This window comes from Oncorhynchus clarkii, chromosome 18, assembly GCF_045791955.1.
Source record: "Oncorhynchus clarkii lewisi isolate Uvic-CL-2024 chromosome 18, UVic_Ocla_1.0, whole genome shotgun sequence".
Lineage (NCBI taxonomy): Eukaryota > Metazoa > Chordata > Actinopteri > Salmoniformes > Salmonidae > Oncorhynchus > Oncorhynchus clarkii.
Genome location: NC_092164.1, coordinates 61,238,233 through 61,257,055, shown reverse-complemented (window position 1 = coordinate 61,257,055; position 18,823 = coordinate 61,238,233). Strand labels below are relative to the sequence as shown.

The 18,823-nt window shown below is 45.1% G+C and overlaps 1 protein-coding gene across 12 annotated transcripts in view; it reads right to left on the bottom strand.

Annotated features, from left to right (window-relative positions):
- LOC139373815 (focal adhesion kinase 1-like) overlaps positions 1-18,823 on the bottom strand; it is a 229,214-nt gene that overhangs the window by 153,189 nt on the left and 57,202 nt on the right. For 7 of the 12 annotated variants that reach the window (XM_071114852.1, XM_071114851.1, XM_071114850.1 and 4 more), the window contains exon 2: positions 751-777. The exons of 2 other annotated variants lie outside the window; for them this stretch is intronic. Coding sequence is in view for 3 of the 10 variants with exons in the window: in XM_071114843.1 (XP_070970944.1) it covers positions 751-777; positions 18,292-18,310 (46 nt within the window). In the remaining 7 variants the exon portion in view is untranslated. Of the gene's footprint in view, positions 1-750; positions 778-18,291; positions 18,389-18,823 lie in introns of those variants that run through there. 3 more of the 12 variants (XM_071114843.1, XM_071114846.1, XM_071114847.1) reach the window with 1 other exon arrangement.

Sequence of the window (18,823 nt, the reverse complement as noted above, 5' to 3'; positions counted from 1 at the left end):
TATAGCATATAAGATCTCCTGTAGTTTACAGCATATAAGATCTCCTGTAGTTCACAGCATATAAGATCTCCTGTAGTTCACAGCATATAAGATCTCCTGTAGTTCACAGCATATAGGATCTCTTATAGTTCACAGCATATAAGATCTCTTGTAGTTTACAGCATATGAGATCTCTTGTAGTTTACAGCATATGAGATCTCTTGTAGTTTACAGCATATGAGATCTCTTGTAGTTCACAGTATATAAGATCTCTTGTAGTTCCCAGCATATAGGATCTCTTGTAGTTCACAGCATATGAGATCTCTTGTAGTTCACAGCATATGAGATCTCTTGTAGTTCACAGCATATGAGATCTCTTGTAGTTCACAGCATATGAGATCTCCTGTAGTTCACAGCATATGAGATCTCTTGTAGTTCACAGCATATGAGATCTCCTGTAGTTCACAGCATATAAGATCTCCTGTAGTTCACAGCATATAAGATCTCTTGTAGTTCACAGCATATGAGATCTCTTGTAGTTCACAGCATATGAGATCTCTTGTAGTTCACAGCATATGAGATCTCTTGTAGTTCACAGCTCACAGCATATGAGATCTCTTGTAGTTCACAGCATATGAGATCTCCTGTAGTTCACAGCATATGAGATCTCTTGTAGTTCACAGCATATGAGATCTCTTGTAGTTCACAGCATATGAGATCTCTTGTAGTTCACAGCATATGAGATCTCCTGTAGTTCTGAAGGACACTCACCTGTGTAGTAGGAAATTCTGGAAATATCTGCAAAACAAAGAGACAAAAGGGAAGTGAGTTGGTTTGATCTATCGTTGATCTGTCACTTCAGCACATTGGGCTCAGTGGAGACAAAGAAGCACTGGTTTTACTGGATCAATGCTAATTCCAGAGGGCAGCCTGGCCCAGAGGCCCCAACCCAACCCAGTCCATGGTCACAGAGTGCCCCTAGCTGTCTGGGGGCTGAAGCTCTGTGGCTGTGTCCCAAATGGCAGCCTATTCCCAAGTAGGGCACTACCTTTGACACATAGGGGCCAGGGCTGGCACAGAGGGGAAGCCCTATGATGACACCATAACCTGTCATTGTCACAGTTCACAGTCAACCGGATGGCAGGGTAACATCCAGAAGACCATTTAAGTCCCCTGGGGTTAGGTTTCAGAGTGCTAAGTGGTATTTGGGCCACAAACAGACAGGATGGATGTGGTTTCAGAGTGCTAAGTGGTATTTGGGCCACAAACAGACAGGATGGATGTGGTTTCAGAGTGCTAAGTGGTATTTGGGCCACAAACAGACAGGATGGACGGACAGACAGGCGGATGTGGTTTTAGTCTCTCAGGTTTGGCCACAAACAGACAGGATGGACGGACAGACAGACAAATGTGGTTTTATCTCTCAGGTTTGGCCAAAAACAGACAGGATGGATGTGGTTTTAGTCTCTCAGGTTTGGCCACAAACAGACAGGATGGACGGACAGACAAACAGATGTGTTTTCAGTCTCTCAGGTTTGGCCAAAAACAGACAGGATGGATGTGGTTTTAGTCTCTCAGGTTTGTGTACTCCGAGCATGCGCTGACCAACTGTCAAGTGTCTTCACTGATATAGTCAACCTCTCGCTGTCGGAGTCTGTAATACCAACATGTTTCAAGCAGACCACCATAGTCCCTGTGCTCAAGAACACTAAAGTAATCTGCCTAAATGACTACCGATTCGTGGCACTCACATCTGTAGCCATGAAATGCTTTGAACGGCTGGTCATGGCTCACATCAACACCATTATCCAAGAAACCCTAGACACACTCCAATTTGCATACCACACCAACAGAGCCACAGATGATGTAATCTCTATTGCACTCCACACTGCCCTTTCCCACCTGGACAAAAAGAACACCTATGTGAGAATGCTACTCATTGCTTACAGCTCAGCGTTCAACACCATAGTGCCCTCAAAACTCATCAATAAGCAAAGGACCCTGGGACTAAACACCTCCCTCTGCAACTGTATCCTGGACTTCCTGATGGGCCGCCCCCAGGTGGTAAGAGTAGGCAACAACACATCTGCCACGCTGATCCTCAACACAGGGGCCCCTCAGGGGTGCGTGCTCAGTCCCCTGCTGTACTCATGACTGCATGAACAGGCACAATTCCAACACCATCATTAAGTTTGCCGATGACACAACAGTAGGCATGATCACCGACAACGATGAGACAGCCTATAGGGAGGAGGTCAGAGATCTGGCCATGTGGTGCCAGGACAACAACCTCTCCCTCAATGTGATCAAGACAAAGGAGATGATTGTGGACTACAGGAAAAGGAGGACCGAGCACACCCCCATTCTCATCGACGGGGCTGTAGTGGAACAGGTTGAGAGCTTCAAGTTCCTTGGCATCCACATCACCAACAACTAACATGGTCCAAGCACACCAAGACAGTCGTGAAGAGAGCACAACAAAAACTATTCCCTCTCAGGAGACTGAAAAGATTTGGTATGGGTCCTCAGGTCCTCAAAAGGTTTTACAGCTGCACCATCGAGAGCATCCTGACGGGTTGCATCATTGCCTGGTATGGCAACTGCTCGGCCTTTGACCGCAAGGCCTATAGAGGGTAGTGCATACGGCCCAGTACATCACCGGGGCCAAGCTTCCTGCCATCCAGGACCTCTATACCAGGTGGTGTCAGAGTAAGGTCCTAAAAATTGTCAAAGACTCCAGCCAACTTAGTCATAGACTGTTCTCTCTGCTACCACACGGCAAGCGGTACCGGAGCGCCAAGTCTAGGTCCAAGAGGCTTTTAAACAGCTTCTACTCCCAAGCCATAAGACTCCTGAACAGCTAATCAAATGGTTACCCAGACTATTTGCACCCCCCTCCACACTGCTGTTACTTTCTGTTATTATCTATGCATAGCCACTTTAATAACCCTACCTGCATGTACATAATTACCTTGACACTGGTGCCCCCTCACATGGACTCTGTACCAGTACCCTCTGTATAAAGCCCCGCTATTGTTATTTACTGATGCTCCTGAATTATTTGTTGTTCTTATCTCTTACCCTTTTTTTTATAGGTATTTTCTGAAAACTGCATGGTTGGTGAAGGGCTTGTTGTATTCGGCGTATGTGACAACTAACATTTTATTAGATTTTTGTCACAAACAGACAGGATGGACGGACAGACAGACAGATGTGGTTTCTCAGGTTTGGCCACAAACAGACTGGATGGACGGACAGACAGACATATGTGGTTTCTCAGGTTTGGCCACAAACAGACTGGATGGACGGACAGACAGACATATGTGGTTTCTCAGGTTTGGCCACAAACAGACTGGATGGACGGACAGACAGACAGATGTGGTTTCTCAGGTTTGGCCACAAACAGACTGGATGGACGGACAGACAGACAGATGTGGTTTCTCAGGTTTGGCCACAAACAGACAGGATGGACGGTTGTGGTTTTAGCCTCTCAGGTTTCAGAACAAGGTTAATCAATTGTCAAGAGTACAGCCAGAATACAATGACAATAATGGGTCACACTTCCTGTGTGTGTGTGTGTGTGTGTGTGTGTCGGTGCATGCGGAGCATTATCACATCATCTAGCCTTACAGTACGTATCAGTACTTCTATCATAGATAACCTACTAGGATTGAGAGAATATATGATTAAACCTAATATCGTGCGAGATGATGTATTGTGGTGTGGAAGACTATACTATTTGAACTTTACAAATTAAAACTGTGCAGTTTGATCAGTTAGGCCATATTAATGTGCAGGCTGTATTAATGTGTAGGCTGTATTAATGTGCAGGCTGTATTCATGTGCAGGCCGTATTCATGTGCAGGCCGTATTAATGTGTAGACTGTATTAATGTGCAGGCTGTATTAATGTGTAGGCTGTATTAATGTGCTGGCTGTATTCATGTGCAGGCTGTATTAATGTGTAGGCTGTATTCATGTGCAGGCTGTATTAATGTGTAGGCCGTATCAATGTGCAGGCTGTATTCATGTGCAGGCTGTATTAATGTGCAGGCCGTATTAATGTGTAGGCTGTATTAATGTGTAGGCTGTATTAATGTGCAGGCTGTATTCATGTGCAGGCTGTATTCATGTGCAGGCCGTATTCATGTGCAGGCTGTATTAATGTGTAGACTGTATTAATGTGCAGGCTGTATTAATGTGAAGGCTGTATTCATGTGCAGGCTGTATTAATGTGTAGGCTGTATTAATGTGTAGGCCGTATTAATGTGCAGGCTGTATTCATGTGCAGGCTGTATTAATGTGTAGGCCGTATCAATGTGCAGGCTGTATTCATGTGCAGGCTGTATTAATGTGCAGGCCGTATTAATGTGTAGGCTGTATTAATGTGTAGGCCGTATCAATGTGCAGGGTGTATTCATGTGCAAGCTGTATTAATGTGCAGGCTGTATTCATGTGCAGGCCGTATTAATGTGTAGGCTGTATTAATGTGTAGGCTGTATTAATGTGCAGGCTGTATTAATGTGTAGGTTGTATTAATGTGCAGGCTGTATTAATGTGTAGGCTGTATTAATGTGCTGGCTGTATTCATGTGCAGGCTGTATTAATGTGCAGGCCATATTAATGTGTAGGCTGTATTCATGTGCAGGCCGTATTAATGTGCAGGGTGTATTCATGTGCAAGCTGTATTAATGTGCAGGCTGTATTCATGTGCAGGCCGTATTAATGTGTAGGCTGTATTAATGTGTAGGCTGTATTAATGTGCAGGCTGTATTAATGTGTAGGTTGTATTAATGTGCAGGCTGTATTAATGTGTAGGCTGTATTAATGTGCTGGCTGTATTCATGTGCAGGCTGTATTAATGTGCAGGCCGTATTAATGTGTAGGCTGTATTCATGTGCAGGCCGTATTAATGTGTAGGCTGTATTCATGTGCAGGCTGTATTAATGTGCAGGCTGTATTCATGTGCAGGCTGTATTAATACGTGGAAAATGAAGTCTAAATTAATGAAGTAAGCCTTGTTTTTTCGCCATACTAATATTATTTAAATAGAATGTGACTTTAATACTGTAAATAAGCAAAACAAAGAGCAGTCAGGAATGATCTAGTTAACGGATTAAAACGACAATATTGGATATCGCGATATTTGAAGTAGTATATCGTAGAAGAGGTCTCCCCAAATATCACCCGCCCCTAACCTACTAGCTGACAAGGTAAATATCACCCGATCCTAACCTACTAGCTGACAAGGTAAATATCACCCGATCCTAACCTACTAGCTGACAAGGTAAATATCACCCGATCCTAACCTACTAGCTGACAAGGTAAATATCACCCGACCCTAACCTACTAGCTGACAAGGTAAATATCACCCACCCCTAACCTACTAGCTGACAAGGTAAATATCACCCGATCCTAACCTACTAGCTGACAAGGTAAATATCACCCGATCCTAACCTACTAGCTGACAAGGTAAATATCACCCGATCCTAACCTACTAGCTGACAAGGTAAATATCACCCGACCCTAACCTACTAGCTGACAAGGTAAATATCACCCACCCCTAACCTACTAGCTGACAAGGTAAATATCACCCGATCCTAACCAACTAGCTGACAAGGTAAATATCACCCACCCCTAACCTACTAGCTGACAAGGTAAATATCACCCACCCCTAACCTACTAGCTGACAAGGTAAATATCACCCGATCCTAACCTACTAGCTGACAAGGTAAATATCACCCACCCCTAACCTACTAGCTGACAAGGTAAATATCACCCGATCCTAACCTACTAGCTGACAAGGTAAATATCACCCGACCCTAACCTACTAGCTGACAAGGTAAATATCACCCGACCCTAACCTACTAGCTGACAAGGTAAATATCACCCGATCCTAACCTACTAGCTGACAAGGTAAATATCACCCGATCCTAACCTACTAGCTGACAAGGTAAATATCACCCGATCCTAACCTACTAGCTGACAAGGTAAATATCACCCACCCCTAACCTACTAGCTGACAAGGTAAATATCACCCGATCCTAACCTACTAGCTGACAAGGTAAATATCACCCGATCCTAACCTACTAGCTGACAAGGTAAATATCACCCGATCCTAACCTACTAGCTGACAAGGTAAATATCACCCGACCCTAACCTACTAGCTGACAAGGTAAATATCACCCACCCCTAACCTACTAACTGACAAGGTAAATATCTGCCTTTCTGCCCCTCCGCACCACTCTGATTCAGAGGGGTTGGGTTAAATGTGGAAGACACATTTCAGTTGAAGGCATTCAGTTGTACAACTGACTAGGTAACCCCCTTTCCCTTTCCTTTCCTCTACTACAATTGCACATGTTTATATCAATACTATCCATTTCCCTATTAGATCCACAAATCATATGGAATATCAACACAGTCAATTAAGTTGAAATAAATTGAACCTGACAGGTACAAACTGCAGGTGGGGATGCAGGCTAAGGCAATCAAACTGAAGTAGGGAAATGTGTCCACAAGAATCAATATTGAGGTGAAATCCACTCTGCTTGTAATTAGGTCAAACTCATTTTAGCGCCTCGACTCGAGCATAATCATAAATTGTACTGTGTGTCGATTCCAAAGTGACTATAACCAAACACATAAAAACAGCAATGCTATGGCATTTGAGCAGCACAGGAACACAAACATCCATGACACCACAACTGCTGTGAAGAACGAGAACACACATTGCCCAGAGAGAGTTGAGCCTCAGCCTTCAGAACACACGTTGCCCAGAGAGAGTTGAGCCTCAGCCTTCAGAACACACATTCACCCAGAGAGAGTTGAGCCTCAGCCTTCAGAACACACGTTGCCCAGAGAGTTGAGCCTCAGCCTTCAGAACACACATTGCCCAGAGAGAGTTGAGCCTCAGCCTTCAGAACACACATTGCCCAGAGAGAGTTGAGCCTCAGCCTTCAGAACACACGTTGCCCAGAGAGAGTAGAGCCTCAGCCTTCAGAACACACATTGCCCAGAGAGAGTTGAGCCTCAGCCTTCAGAACACATGTTGCCCAGAGAGAGTTGAGCCTCAGCCTTCAGAACACACATTGCCCAGAGAGAGTTGAGCCTCAGCCTTCAGAACACACATTGCCCAGAGAGAGTTGAGCCTCAGCCTTCAGAACACTCGTTGCCCAGAGAGAGTTGAGTCTCAGCCTTCAGAACACACGTTGCACAGAGAGAGTTGAGTCTCAGCTGAATAGTGTGGTCTCAGTAATGATAGGTCAGTGGTAGAACAACGTGATTTAATAGAAGAGTAGAAGTGGCAGAGAGAGAGAGAGACTCAGTGGCCTCTTCAACACCTCTCATTATACCCGGTTTCTTTTTTTGGGGGGGAGGCAGACTGTCTTGAAAGCAGGTATCTCTTCCACATTACAGTGGGTTCTTGTCCCAAATGGCATTTTATTCCCTAGTATATGGTGCACTACTTTTTATCAAAGCCCTATGGTCCTTGATCAAAAGTAGTGCACTTTGTAGGGAATAGGGTGCCATCTCAACAATACGGCAACAATCAAGACGCTACAGTACAATTTTGAAAAATGACCAGCATCCCATATCCTCCTTCTGCAGTTGGTTTCATTTCAAGATGGGTCCCATGATCCCATCATTTGAATGTTATTACATTGACTTGAGATGTGATAGGAGGTGTAGGTCTCTCAGCCTATAACCAGATCAACCGGGGATATATTACTTGTAAGTGTGTCGGTCTATAGGTCGTTGCAATTAGATTTCTGAGGAGCTTGAGGCCCAGAATTAACCATATGCCTTCTCTAAAGAGTATGAACTTATTAAGTTATGAGTGTAGGGTTGGTAAAGAAAATCTAAGTCCCTTAATAATCCATATATCCAAGCGCCAGTGGATTAAATCACCATGTGAAAGGCAGGGTGAGACGTCTGGATTGACTGTCCATCCAGGGTTTAATGGATTAGACCGGCTAACTGGCTGTCTCTGTGCGTCTGTCCATTCGTCCAGTGTCTCTTTAATAGACTAGCATCAAAAAGGTGCACATGGTCCTTTCTCTGACGCTGGATCACCAACTAGATAGGCCAGCAGTAGAGACTAGTGATGCTAGGAGACAGGCTAGCTGTAATAGGACTAACCACACCTCACTGTGCTAACACTAGCAGTAGAGACTAGTGATGCTAGGAGACAGGCTATCTTTAATAGGACTAATCCTACCTCACTGTGCTAATACTAACAGTAGAGGTTAGTGATGCTAGGAGACAGGCTAGCTGTAATAGGACTAACCACACCTCACTGTGCTAACACTAGCAGTAGAGACTAGTGATGCTAGGAGACAGGCTATCTTTAATAGGACTAACCACACCTCACTGTGCTAACACTAGCAGTAGAGACTAGTGATGCTAGGAGACAGGCTAGCTTTAATAGGACTAACCACACCTCACTGTGCTAACACTAGCAGTAGAGACTAGTGATGCTAGGAGACAGGCTAGCTTTAATAGGACTAACCACACCTCACTGTGCTAACACTAGCAGTAGAGACTAGTGATGCTAGGAGACAGGCTATATTTAATAGGACTAACCACACCTCACTGTGCTAACACTAGCAGTAGAGACTAGTGATGCTAGGAGACAGGCTATCTTTAATAGGACTAACCACACCTCACTGTGCTAACACTAGCAGTAGAGACTAGTGATGCTAGGAGACAGGCTAGCTGTAATAGGACTAACCACACCTCACTGTGCAAACACTAGCAGTAGAGACTAGTGATGCTAGGAGACAGGCTAGCTGTAATAGGACTAACCACACCTCACTGTGCTAACACTAGCAGTAGAGACTAGTGATGCTAGGAGACAGGCTAGCTGTAATAGGACTAACCACACCTCACTGTGCTAACACTAGCGGTAGAGGTTAGTGATGCTAGGAGACAGGCTAGCTTTAATAGGACTAATCCTACCTCACTGTGCTAACACTAGCAGTAGAGACTAGTGATGCTGGGAGACAGGCTATCTTTAATAGGACTAATCCCACCTCACTGTGCTAACACTAGCAGTAGAGACTAGTGATGCTAGGAGACAGGCTAGCTGTAATAGGACTAACCACACCTCACTGTGCTAACACTAGCAGTAGAGACTAGTGATGCTAGGAGACAGGCTATCTTTAATAGGACTAATCCTATCTCACTGTGCTAACACTAGCAGTAGAGACTAGTGATGCTAGGAGACAGGCTAGCTGTAATAGGACTAACCACACCTCACTGTGCAAACACTAGCAGTAGAGACTAGTGATGCTAGGAGACAGGCTAGCTGTAATAGGACTAACCACACCTCACTGTGCTAACACTAGCAGTAGAGACTAGTGATGCTAGGAGACAGGCTATCTTTAATAGGACTAATCCCACCTCACTGTGCTATTTTATTTATTTTTACATTTTATTTAAATTAGTTAAGAACAAATTCTTATTTAAAATTTACAATGACGGCCTACCCCTAATGACGCTATCGTGTTCTGAAAGAAGAATGCTATGTGGGGTTTGGCTTGGGGACAGAGCCTGCCATATATTACCAACAGGCAGTCTGACACACACCCCACAGATTGGGGCATCAATAAACCAGCAATTGTTGCATGGCATCGTGTGAACCAGGGATGTCACTCACACAAGCTGCAGCTGCTTTCATGTCCACCAAGCATACATCACAACCCAACAGATCAATCAATCAGCCAGTTGCACAAGCCAGGCATACTACAGCTGTCCCATGGAATTATGACAGACTGGGTCTACATCCCAAATTATACACATCTCTATGTAGTGCACTACTTTAGACCATAACCAATTCTCTATATAGTGAATAGGGTTCCATTTTGACCATAACCAACTCTCTATATAGTGAATAGGGTTCCATTTTGACCCAACACCCTATATAGTGAATAGGGTTCCATTTTGACTCAACACTCTATATAGTGAATAGGGTTCAATTTTGACCATAACCAACTCTCTATATAGTGAATAGGGTTCCATTTTGACCCAACACTCTATATAGTGAATAGGGTTCCATTTTGACCCAACTCTCTATATAGTGAATAGGGTTCCATTTTGACCATAACCAACTCTCTATATAGTGAATAGGGTTCCATTTTGACCCAACACTCTATATAGTGAATAGGGTTCCATTTTGACCATAACCAACTCTCTATATAGTGAATAGGGTTCCATTTTGACCATAACCAACTCTCTATATAGTGAATAGGGTTCCATTTTGACCCAACACTCTATATAGTGAATAGGGTTCCATTTTGACCATAACCAACTCTCTATATAGTGAATAGGGTTCAATTTTGACCCAACTCTCTATATAGTGAATAGGGTTCCATTTTGACCCAACTCTCTATATAGTGAATAGGGTTCCATTTTGACCATAACCAACTCTCTATATAGTGAATAGGGTTCCATTTTGACCCAACACTCTATATAGTGAATAGTGTTCCATTTTGACCATAACCAACTCTCTATATAGTGAATAGGGTTCCATTTTGACCCAACACTCTATATAGTGAATAGGGTTCCATTTTGACCCAACACTCTATATAGTGAATAGGGTTCCATTTTGACCATAACCAACTCTCTATATAGTGAATAGGGTTCCATTTTGACCCAACACTCTATATAGTGAATAGGGTTCCATTTTGACCATAACCAACTCTCTATATAGTGAATAGGGTTCCATTTTGACCCAACACTCTATATAGTGAATAGTGTTCCATTTTGACCATAACCAACTCTCTATATAGTGAATAGGGTTCCATTTTGACCCAACACTCTATATAGTGAATAGGGTTCCATTTTGACCATAACCAACTCTCTATATAGTGAATAGGGTTCCATTTTGACCCAACACTCTATATAGTGAATAGTGTTCCATTTTGACCATAACCAACTCTCTATATAGTGAATAGGGTTCCATTTTGACCCAACACTCTATATAGTGAATAGGGTTCCATTTTGACCATAACCAACACTCTATATAGTGAACAGGGAGCCCTCCAGTGCTCTGCTGGTCTGTTACCAGGCTTTTCAACGGCTGTTTGATGCGTTTGGAGCTTCCAACTGAACTGATGAGGCCATTGTTTCTGATGAGTCTTCTGTCTCTTGCAGCAATTAGAGAGAGAGAGAGAGAGAGAGAGAGAGTTGAAGAGAGCAGTGATGAGACTGTAGTGAGGAGGCTGTAACAGTCTGGGCCTGACCTACAGTAGTGAGGAGGCTGTAACAGTCTGGGCCTGACCTACAGTAGTGAGGAGGCTGTAACAGTCTGGGCCTGACCTACAGTAGTGAGGAGGCTGTAACTCTCTGGGCCTGACCTACAGTAGTGAGGAGGCTGTAACAGTCTGGGCCTGACCTACAGTAGTGAGGAGGCTGTAACAGTCTGGGCCTGATCTACAGTAGTGAGGAGGCTGTAACTCTCTGGGCCTGACCTACAGTAGTGAGGAGGCTGTAACAGTCTGGGCCTGACCTACAGTAGTGAGGAGGCTGTAACAGTCTGGGCCTGACCTACAGTAGTGAGGAGGCTGTAACTCTCTGGGCCTGACCTACAGTAGTGAGGAGGCTGTAACTCTCTGGGCCTGACCTACAGTAGTGAAGAAGCTGTAACTCTCTGGACCTGACCTACAGTAGTGAGGAGGCTGTAACAGCCTAGGCCTGACCTACAGTAGTGAGGAGGCTGTAACTCTCTGGGCCTGACTGTATGCACATTCTGTCCTTCCACATGACTTGCCTAATTCTTCACTTGATTAAATAATCTACTTTCAACTGCCAAATCAGGATTAGGATTACAATTAATGATTTCAGGAGAGACCCAAAATAAACAGAGGGAAAGAGAGGACATATTGTACTAAGAGGAATGGGAAACATTCCTGATTCTACTGTAACTGATGAGAAAACCTCTAGCCTTCCAGGAAGGCTTTCAGTAGAGAAGCACAATAAACCATGAAAGGGAGGACATAGTTGTACAGTGAGGATTAAAGTAAAACATTTATATTCTTCTTTAAGAGACGAGGAACATCTTCCTAGAGTTAACCAACATAATTCAAGAAGAGGTGGGAAGACCGTTTCTCCCGAGGAACCGTTCTGGAATGATGCGTTTCACCTGCAGTGGAAAACGGTTAGGAGTTCTGTTCCCAGAGCTTCAGGAAACTGCCTGGTACAGACAAACCAGGGCCACGTAGCCAACACAGGGTCGGCTGGACCTCCACTAGAGTAGAACTACGCTACGCATGCTAGGGTTCTGCCTCTGTGTGGGTGAAGGATAGCATGAAAAACAACACAAAAAAATAGGTCATTCCACAATACCCACAGAGGCAGAAATCCTGTGAGGAATGTGAATTAGAGACTGTTGTGCAAAGGCGCTGTGAGTGGTGCGTTCCAAGACGACCATTACAAAAGAACCGGCACACTTTACGTGTTGCTAACTCAGCCTTCCCATCCAGCCGCTGGCTATGGAGATACTGCAGAGATACTTTTGCGTGTGTGTGTGTGTGTGTGTGTGTGTGTGTGTGTGTGTGTGTGTGTGTGTGTGTGTGTGTGTGTGTGTGTATATGTGTGTGTGTGTGTTGGAGTTTTACTATCCTTGTGGGGACCAATGGCATCATTTATAAATGTTGAATACATTTCACACTAAAAATCTACCTACGCCAATTCTGAAAGGACAGCGCAAATATTTAGAGATTTATAAACATATTTATACATGTTTCCCGTTATAAATCAGACCTGTCATTAAACTACCCACATGAACAAGCATTATAACCCTGCCACCTTTCATGGTGACAATAACACCCATCATTCACCTTTCACGGTGACAATAACACCCATCATTCACCTTTCACGGTGACAATAACGCCCGTCATTCACCTTTCATGGTGACAATAACACCCATCATTCACCTTTCACGGTGACAATAACACCCATCATTCACCGTTCACGGTGACAATAACACCCATCATTCACCTTTCACGGTGACAATAACACCCATCATTCACCTTTCACGGTGACAATAACACCCATCATTCACCTTTCATGGTGACAATAACACCCATCATTCACCTTTCATGGTGACAATAACACCCATCATTCACCTTTCATGGTGACAATAACGCCCATCATTCACCTTTCACGGTGACAATAACACCCGTCATTCACCTTTCACGGTGACAATAACGCCCATCATTCACCTTTCACGGTGACAATAACGCCCGTCATTCACCTTTCATGGTGACAATAACGCCCTTCTTTGCTGTACACTTTGGAGGTATTGGAATTAGGCCAAGACAGTATTTAAAGGAAATATCAATGGCCAACTTGATCAAGTCTTTGGAGGTATTGGAATTAGGCCAAGACAGTATCTAAAGGAAATATCAATGTCCAACTTGATCAAGTCTTTGGAGGTATTGGAATTAGGCCAAGACAGTATCTAAAAGATATATCAATGGCCAACTTGATCAAGTCTTTGGAGGTATTGGAATTAGGCCAAGACAGTATCTAAAGGAAATATCAATGGCCAACTTGATCAAGTCTTTGGAGGTATTGGAATTAGGCCAAGACAGTATCTAAAGGATATATCAATGGCCAACTTGATCAAGTCTTTGGAGGTGTTGGCAGAATGTTTTCGTTTTTTTTGGCAGTGATTGTTTCTGAAACACAAAAACAATTGCACAATTGTAAACAGATCATTTTAATTCAATAATGTTTTGCATTTACTTTCTTCAAAAACCTCAATATGGTGCAATGCCCGCGAATTCTGAAACTTTGTCTACTCTGATATATTTTTCAACAGTAGGCCTGCTTACTGTACAGTGGTAGCCTACACACTTCAATGCAAAACATCGCTCCGCCATTTCCTGGTTGCTAATTTCAGTTTGTGAGAAACAAGCATGTATAGTGTAAAGAATCATTGTGCCATCTAAACCACCGTAAAATATATTTTCCATTACCAAAAATATTGTATTTTCAGCTGTTAAACTTAAAAGCATATAAATACCGCACATAGAACATATCTACCTCTTCTTAAACTTGCATTCAATGAGAATGACAGATCTATAACTCACATTTATATGTGCATTTTGTCAGGTCATCCAAAAAAGCTAACTATTGCAGCTTTAAATTGTACAGAATGTTATAAACCGCACCCCCTTCCTCATGCATAGAGCAAACAATAGTAGTGATCATTATCTAATAGGCTCAATTAAATAAATACATTTGCTGTATGGCTTCTTTGGTAATACGAACTCATCATGGCCAGAAAAGGCGCAATGGTTCTGATATACAGTGGGGCAAAAAAGTATTTAGTCAGCCACCAATTGTGCAAGTTCTCCCACTTAAAAAGATGAGAGAGGCCTGTAATTTTCCTCATAGGTATACTTCAACTATGACAGACAAAATGAGAAAAAAAATCCAGAAAATCACTTTGTAGGATTTTTTATGAATTTATTAGCAAATTATGGTGGAAAATAAGTAAATACCGATAGCTTATCTATTTACTACTGTGAAGTGAGTCCAATTAAATGAGAGATGGGGTGAATGTTAGCCTATCGTAAGTTGCTGTGGGCCTATAGGTTATTTCGTGAGTAGCCTATGAAACCATCACAGTCAGAAAAGGTGAGGAATTTATTCTGCAATGACCATGGGAAATTAAATAAATAATCGGAAATAGATTTGAAATTATTTTAGAACGCAAGCTAAAATAGCTTTTTGCTCTTCTCACTAACAGCAAATGATTGCATCTTGTTATTATACTTAGCTACCTGTTTTTGTTGTTTGCACTAGGCTATTATTGCCTTCTTGCTATGTAGCATCATAGGAGTCTGTGGGGCCCACCTCAAGCCCCTCCCAACACCTGCATGTGTGTGTTTGTCTGTGATCGGCCATCTGCCTGCCCGCCCGCCTGCCCATGTGTGCGTGAGAGACTAGCAGGTGTTGGAGGTGCTTGAGGTGGGCCCCTAACTTCTGTTTCATCCACAGACCCCTATGATGCTACACACTCCAGTAACACCCCCTGACCTGAGGGGTCACACACACAGGCGGACGGATACTCACAGGCAAACACACACACGCACACACACACACACCATATAAAAGTAAAGCATGCAACAAGGTCAACGACATGCATGACTGCACCACAGACACAGGCCCAGTAGACATGCATGACTTCACCTTAGACACAGGCCCAGTAGACATGCATGACTGCACCACAGACACAGGCCCAGTAGACATGCATGACTGCACCACAGACACAGGCCCAGTAGACATGCATGACTGCACCACAGACACAGGCCCAGTAGACATGCATGACTGCACCACAGACACAGGCCCAGTAGACATGCATGACTGCACCACAGACACAGGCCCAGTAGACATGCATGACTGCACCACAGACACAGGCCCAGTAGACATGCATGACTTCACCTTAGACACAGGCCCAGTAGACATGCATGACTGCACCGCAGACACAGGCCCAGTAGACATGCCTGACTGCACCGCAGACACAGGCCCAGTAGACATGCATGACTGCACCGCAGACACAGGCCCAGTAGACATGCATGACTGCACCACAGACACAGGCCCAGTAGACATGCATGACTGTACCACACACACAGACCCAGTAGACATGCATGACTGCACCACAGACACAGGCCCAGTGGACATGCATGACTGCACCGCAGACACAGGCCCAGTAGACATGCGGCACACGTTCATCCATGCGCACGGTTGGCAATATTGGAGGTTGCCCAGATCTAATGCCGTTACGTTACTGAATTTATACTAGAATTACCATCATAACTGGCACCACTATACATGGCTAATGAACTGGTCGACTTAAAGGCTTGATCTCCTAAGGATTTCTAACAGTCATAGAAATGGCATTAGCAATAACATTGGACGCTTTCCTTCACCTTTTGCCACCAATTGAATATCACTAACATAAATCTATTTAAAGGGGCCATACATTATGAATGTGTGGTAATGTTCGTTAAGATGGTAAGTGCAGAGGGCACAGAAAGGCCTTGGCAAACAGTACTTGTTTCGCAAATTTCACAAACATTTTAAGAGAGGAAAGAAATAAATAAATATTTATGGATGAATTATGGATGAGGAAGTTGATAAAAACTAAAAAAAGAGATGACACCAGCACCACCGCCGAAGGAAGAACATTGTTGAACGCCTGTCATCCCTAACCTCCTCCATCTCTCTCTCCTCCCTCTTCCCTCTCTCTCTCCCCTCCCTCTTCCCTCTCTCTCTCCTCCCTCTCTCTCTCCTCCCTCCTCCCTCTCTCTCTCCTCCCTCTCTCTCTCCTCCCTCTCTCCCTCCTCCCTCTCTCTCTCCTCCCTCCTCCCTCTCTCTCTCCTCCCTCCTCCCCTCTCTCTCTCCTCCCTCTCTCTCCTCCCTCTTCCCTCTCTCTCCTCCCTCCTCTCTCTCTCCTCTCCTCCCTCTCTCTCTCCTCCCTCTCTCTCTCTCTCCTCCCTCTTCCCTCTCTCTCTCCTCCCTCTCTCTCTCTCTCTCTCTCCTCCCTCCTCCCTCTCTCTCTCCTCCCTCCTCCCTCTCTCTCTCCTCCCTCTTCCCTCTCTCTCTCCTCCCTCTTCCCTCTCTCTCTCCTCCCTCTCTCTCTCTCTCTCCTCTCTCTCTCTCTCCTCCCTCTCTCTCTCTCTCTCCTCCCTCTCTCTCTCCTCCCTCCTCCCTCTCTCTCTCCTCCCTCTTCCCTCTCTCTCTCCTCCCCCTCTCTCTCTCCTCCCTCCCTCCCTCTTCCCTCTCTCTCTCCTCCCTCTTCCCTCTCTCTCTCCTCTCTCTCTCTCTCTCTCTCTCCTCCCTCTCTCTCTCTCTCTCTCTCCTCCCTCTCTCTCTCCCTCTCCTCCCTCTCTCTCTCCTCCCTCTTCCCTCTCTCTCTCCTCCCTCTTCCCTCTCTCTCCTCCCTCCTCCCTCTCTCTCTCTCCTCCCTCCTCCCTCTCTCTCTCCTCCCTCCTCCCTCTCTCTCCTCCCTCTCCCTCTCTCTCTCCTCCCTCTTCCCTCTCTCTCTCCTCCCTCTTCCCTCTCTCTCTCCTCCCTCTTCCCTCTCTCTCTCCTCCCTCTTCCCTCTCTCTCTCCTCCCTCTTCCCTCTCTCTCTCCTCCCTCCTCCCTCTCTCTCCTCCCTCCTCCCTCTCTCTTCCCTCTCTCTCTCCTCCCTCTTCCCTCTCTCTCTCCTCCCTCTTCCCTCTCTCTCTCCTCCCTCTTCCCTCTCTCTCTCCTCCCTCTTCCCTCTCTCTCTCCTCCCTCTCCCTCTCTCTCTCCTCCCTCTCCCCTCTCTCTCTCCTCCCTCTTCCCTCTCTCTCTCCTCCCTCTCTCTCTCTCTCCTCCCTCTTCCCTCTCTCTCACCTCCCTCTTCCCTCCTCCCTCTTCCCTCTCTCTCTCCTCCCTCTTCCCCCTCTCTCTCCTTCCTCTTCCCTCCCTCCTGACTCCCACACATGAACACACTACCCAGCAGTGACCAGGGCCATTTATCACTGGGACTGACACATGATTATCTACAGCTTGGATCAGGAACTGAACAGACACTGCAGGTCGACAGTTCTGTGTCTCAGGCGTTTGTCCCAAATGGCACCCTAAGCCTTAGCCTATATAGTGCACTACTAGGGTGTATTTGGAACACAACCTTAGTCTCAGCCATTAGGTCAGCCATTAGCAGTCTGACAGAAACAGAAGGTAATAGACATGAAGAAAGAAATGAACATCGGATTGTGAAGTGGAATGCATCAAGGCTACATGTAGTACTGTACAGAATGTCAGTGAGTGAATACAACGACTATGGATTGCAGTGTAAAGCCCTTTCCCAGATGTAGTATGACAAGTCAATAGAGACAATGTTTTACACATCAGATGGTATGATTGGGTGAAGAGCTGATATAATCAATCAATACAATAATGTACTATTATCATCACCACACTAATAAATGGATCTAAAAATGAAGCTAATTAAATACTCTGCTAATTGTCCAAGTAATACATTTCTGACCACATGCTGTGGCCTTATGACTTGGCTGCCATTAGCAAGACAGGAGCAACACAGATAACAGGAGTTCAGAAATATCACACACACACCAGTGCAGAGGGGACAGGAAAATACTACTGTAAACGCTGTTCCATTCAGCAAGCTAGCCTAGCATAAACCAGAGCAGGGTCGAACCGTAGCAGCATAGCCTACACCACGCGAGAACAGAGCAGGGTCGAACCGTAGCAGCGTAGCCTACACCACGCAGAACAGAGCAGCAAGACAAAAATAGCCATCCTTACCGTGATATAGTCCTTCCATTTAAAGAAGAAAAGCCAAACCAGTAGCCAGGAGACCGGAAGGACGGATCTAATTAATACACAATGTGTTGCCTCGGCGACATGCAATCCACTACCTCCTTTACTGGCCTTAACCAAGACAATATCCTGCCATGTAGAACACAGTAGCCTTACTTCTCAGACTATGGAGAGACAGAGTGTGTGTGTGTGTGTGAGCCAAGTGTACGCACACAGCCGACGGACGGACTGCCTCCGAATGACAGAGAGAGGGGGATGAGAGAGATGGAAACAGGAGGCGGCTGGGGTCTTTGTCTCTCGGACGGAGAAGGTAGGGGAAGCGAGAGGGGGAAGAGCAGGAGGAAGAGGAGGGAGGGGAAAGAGCAAGAGGAGGAAGGGATAAGAGCAAGATTAGGAGGGGGAAAGAGCAGGAGGAGAGAGGAGCAGGAGGAGAGAGGAGCAGGAGGAGGGAGAGGGAAGAGCAGGAGGAGAGAGGAGCAGGAGGGGAGAGGGGGAAGAGCAGGAGCAGGGAGGGGGA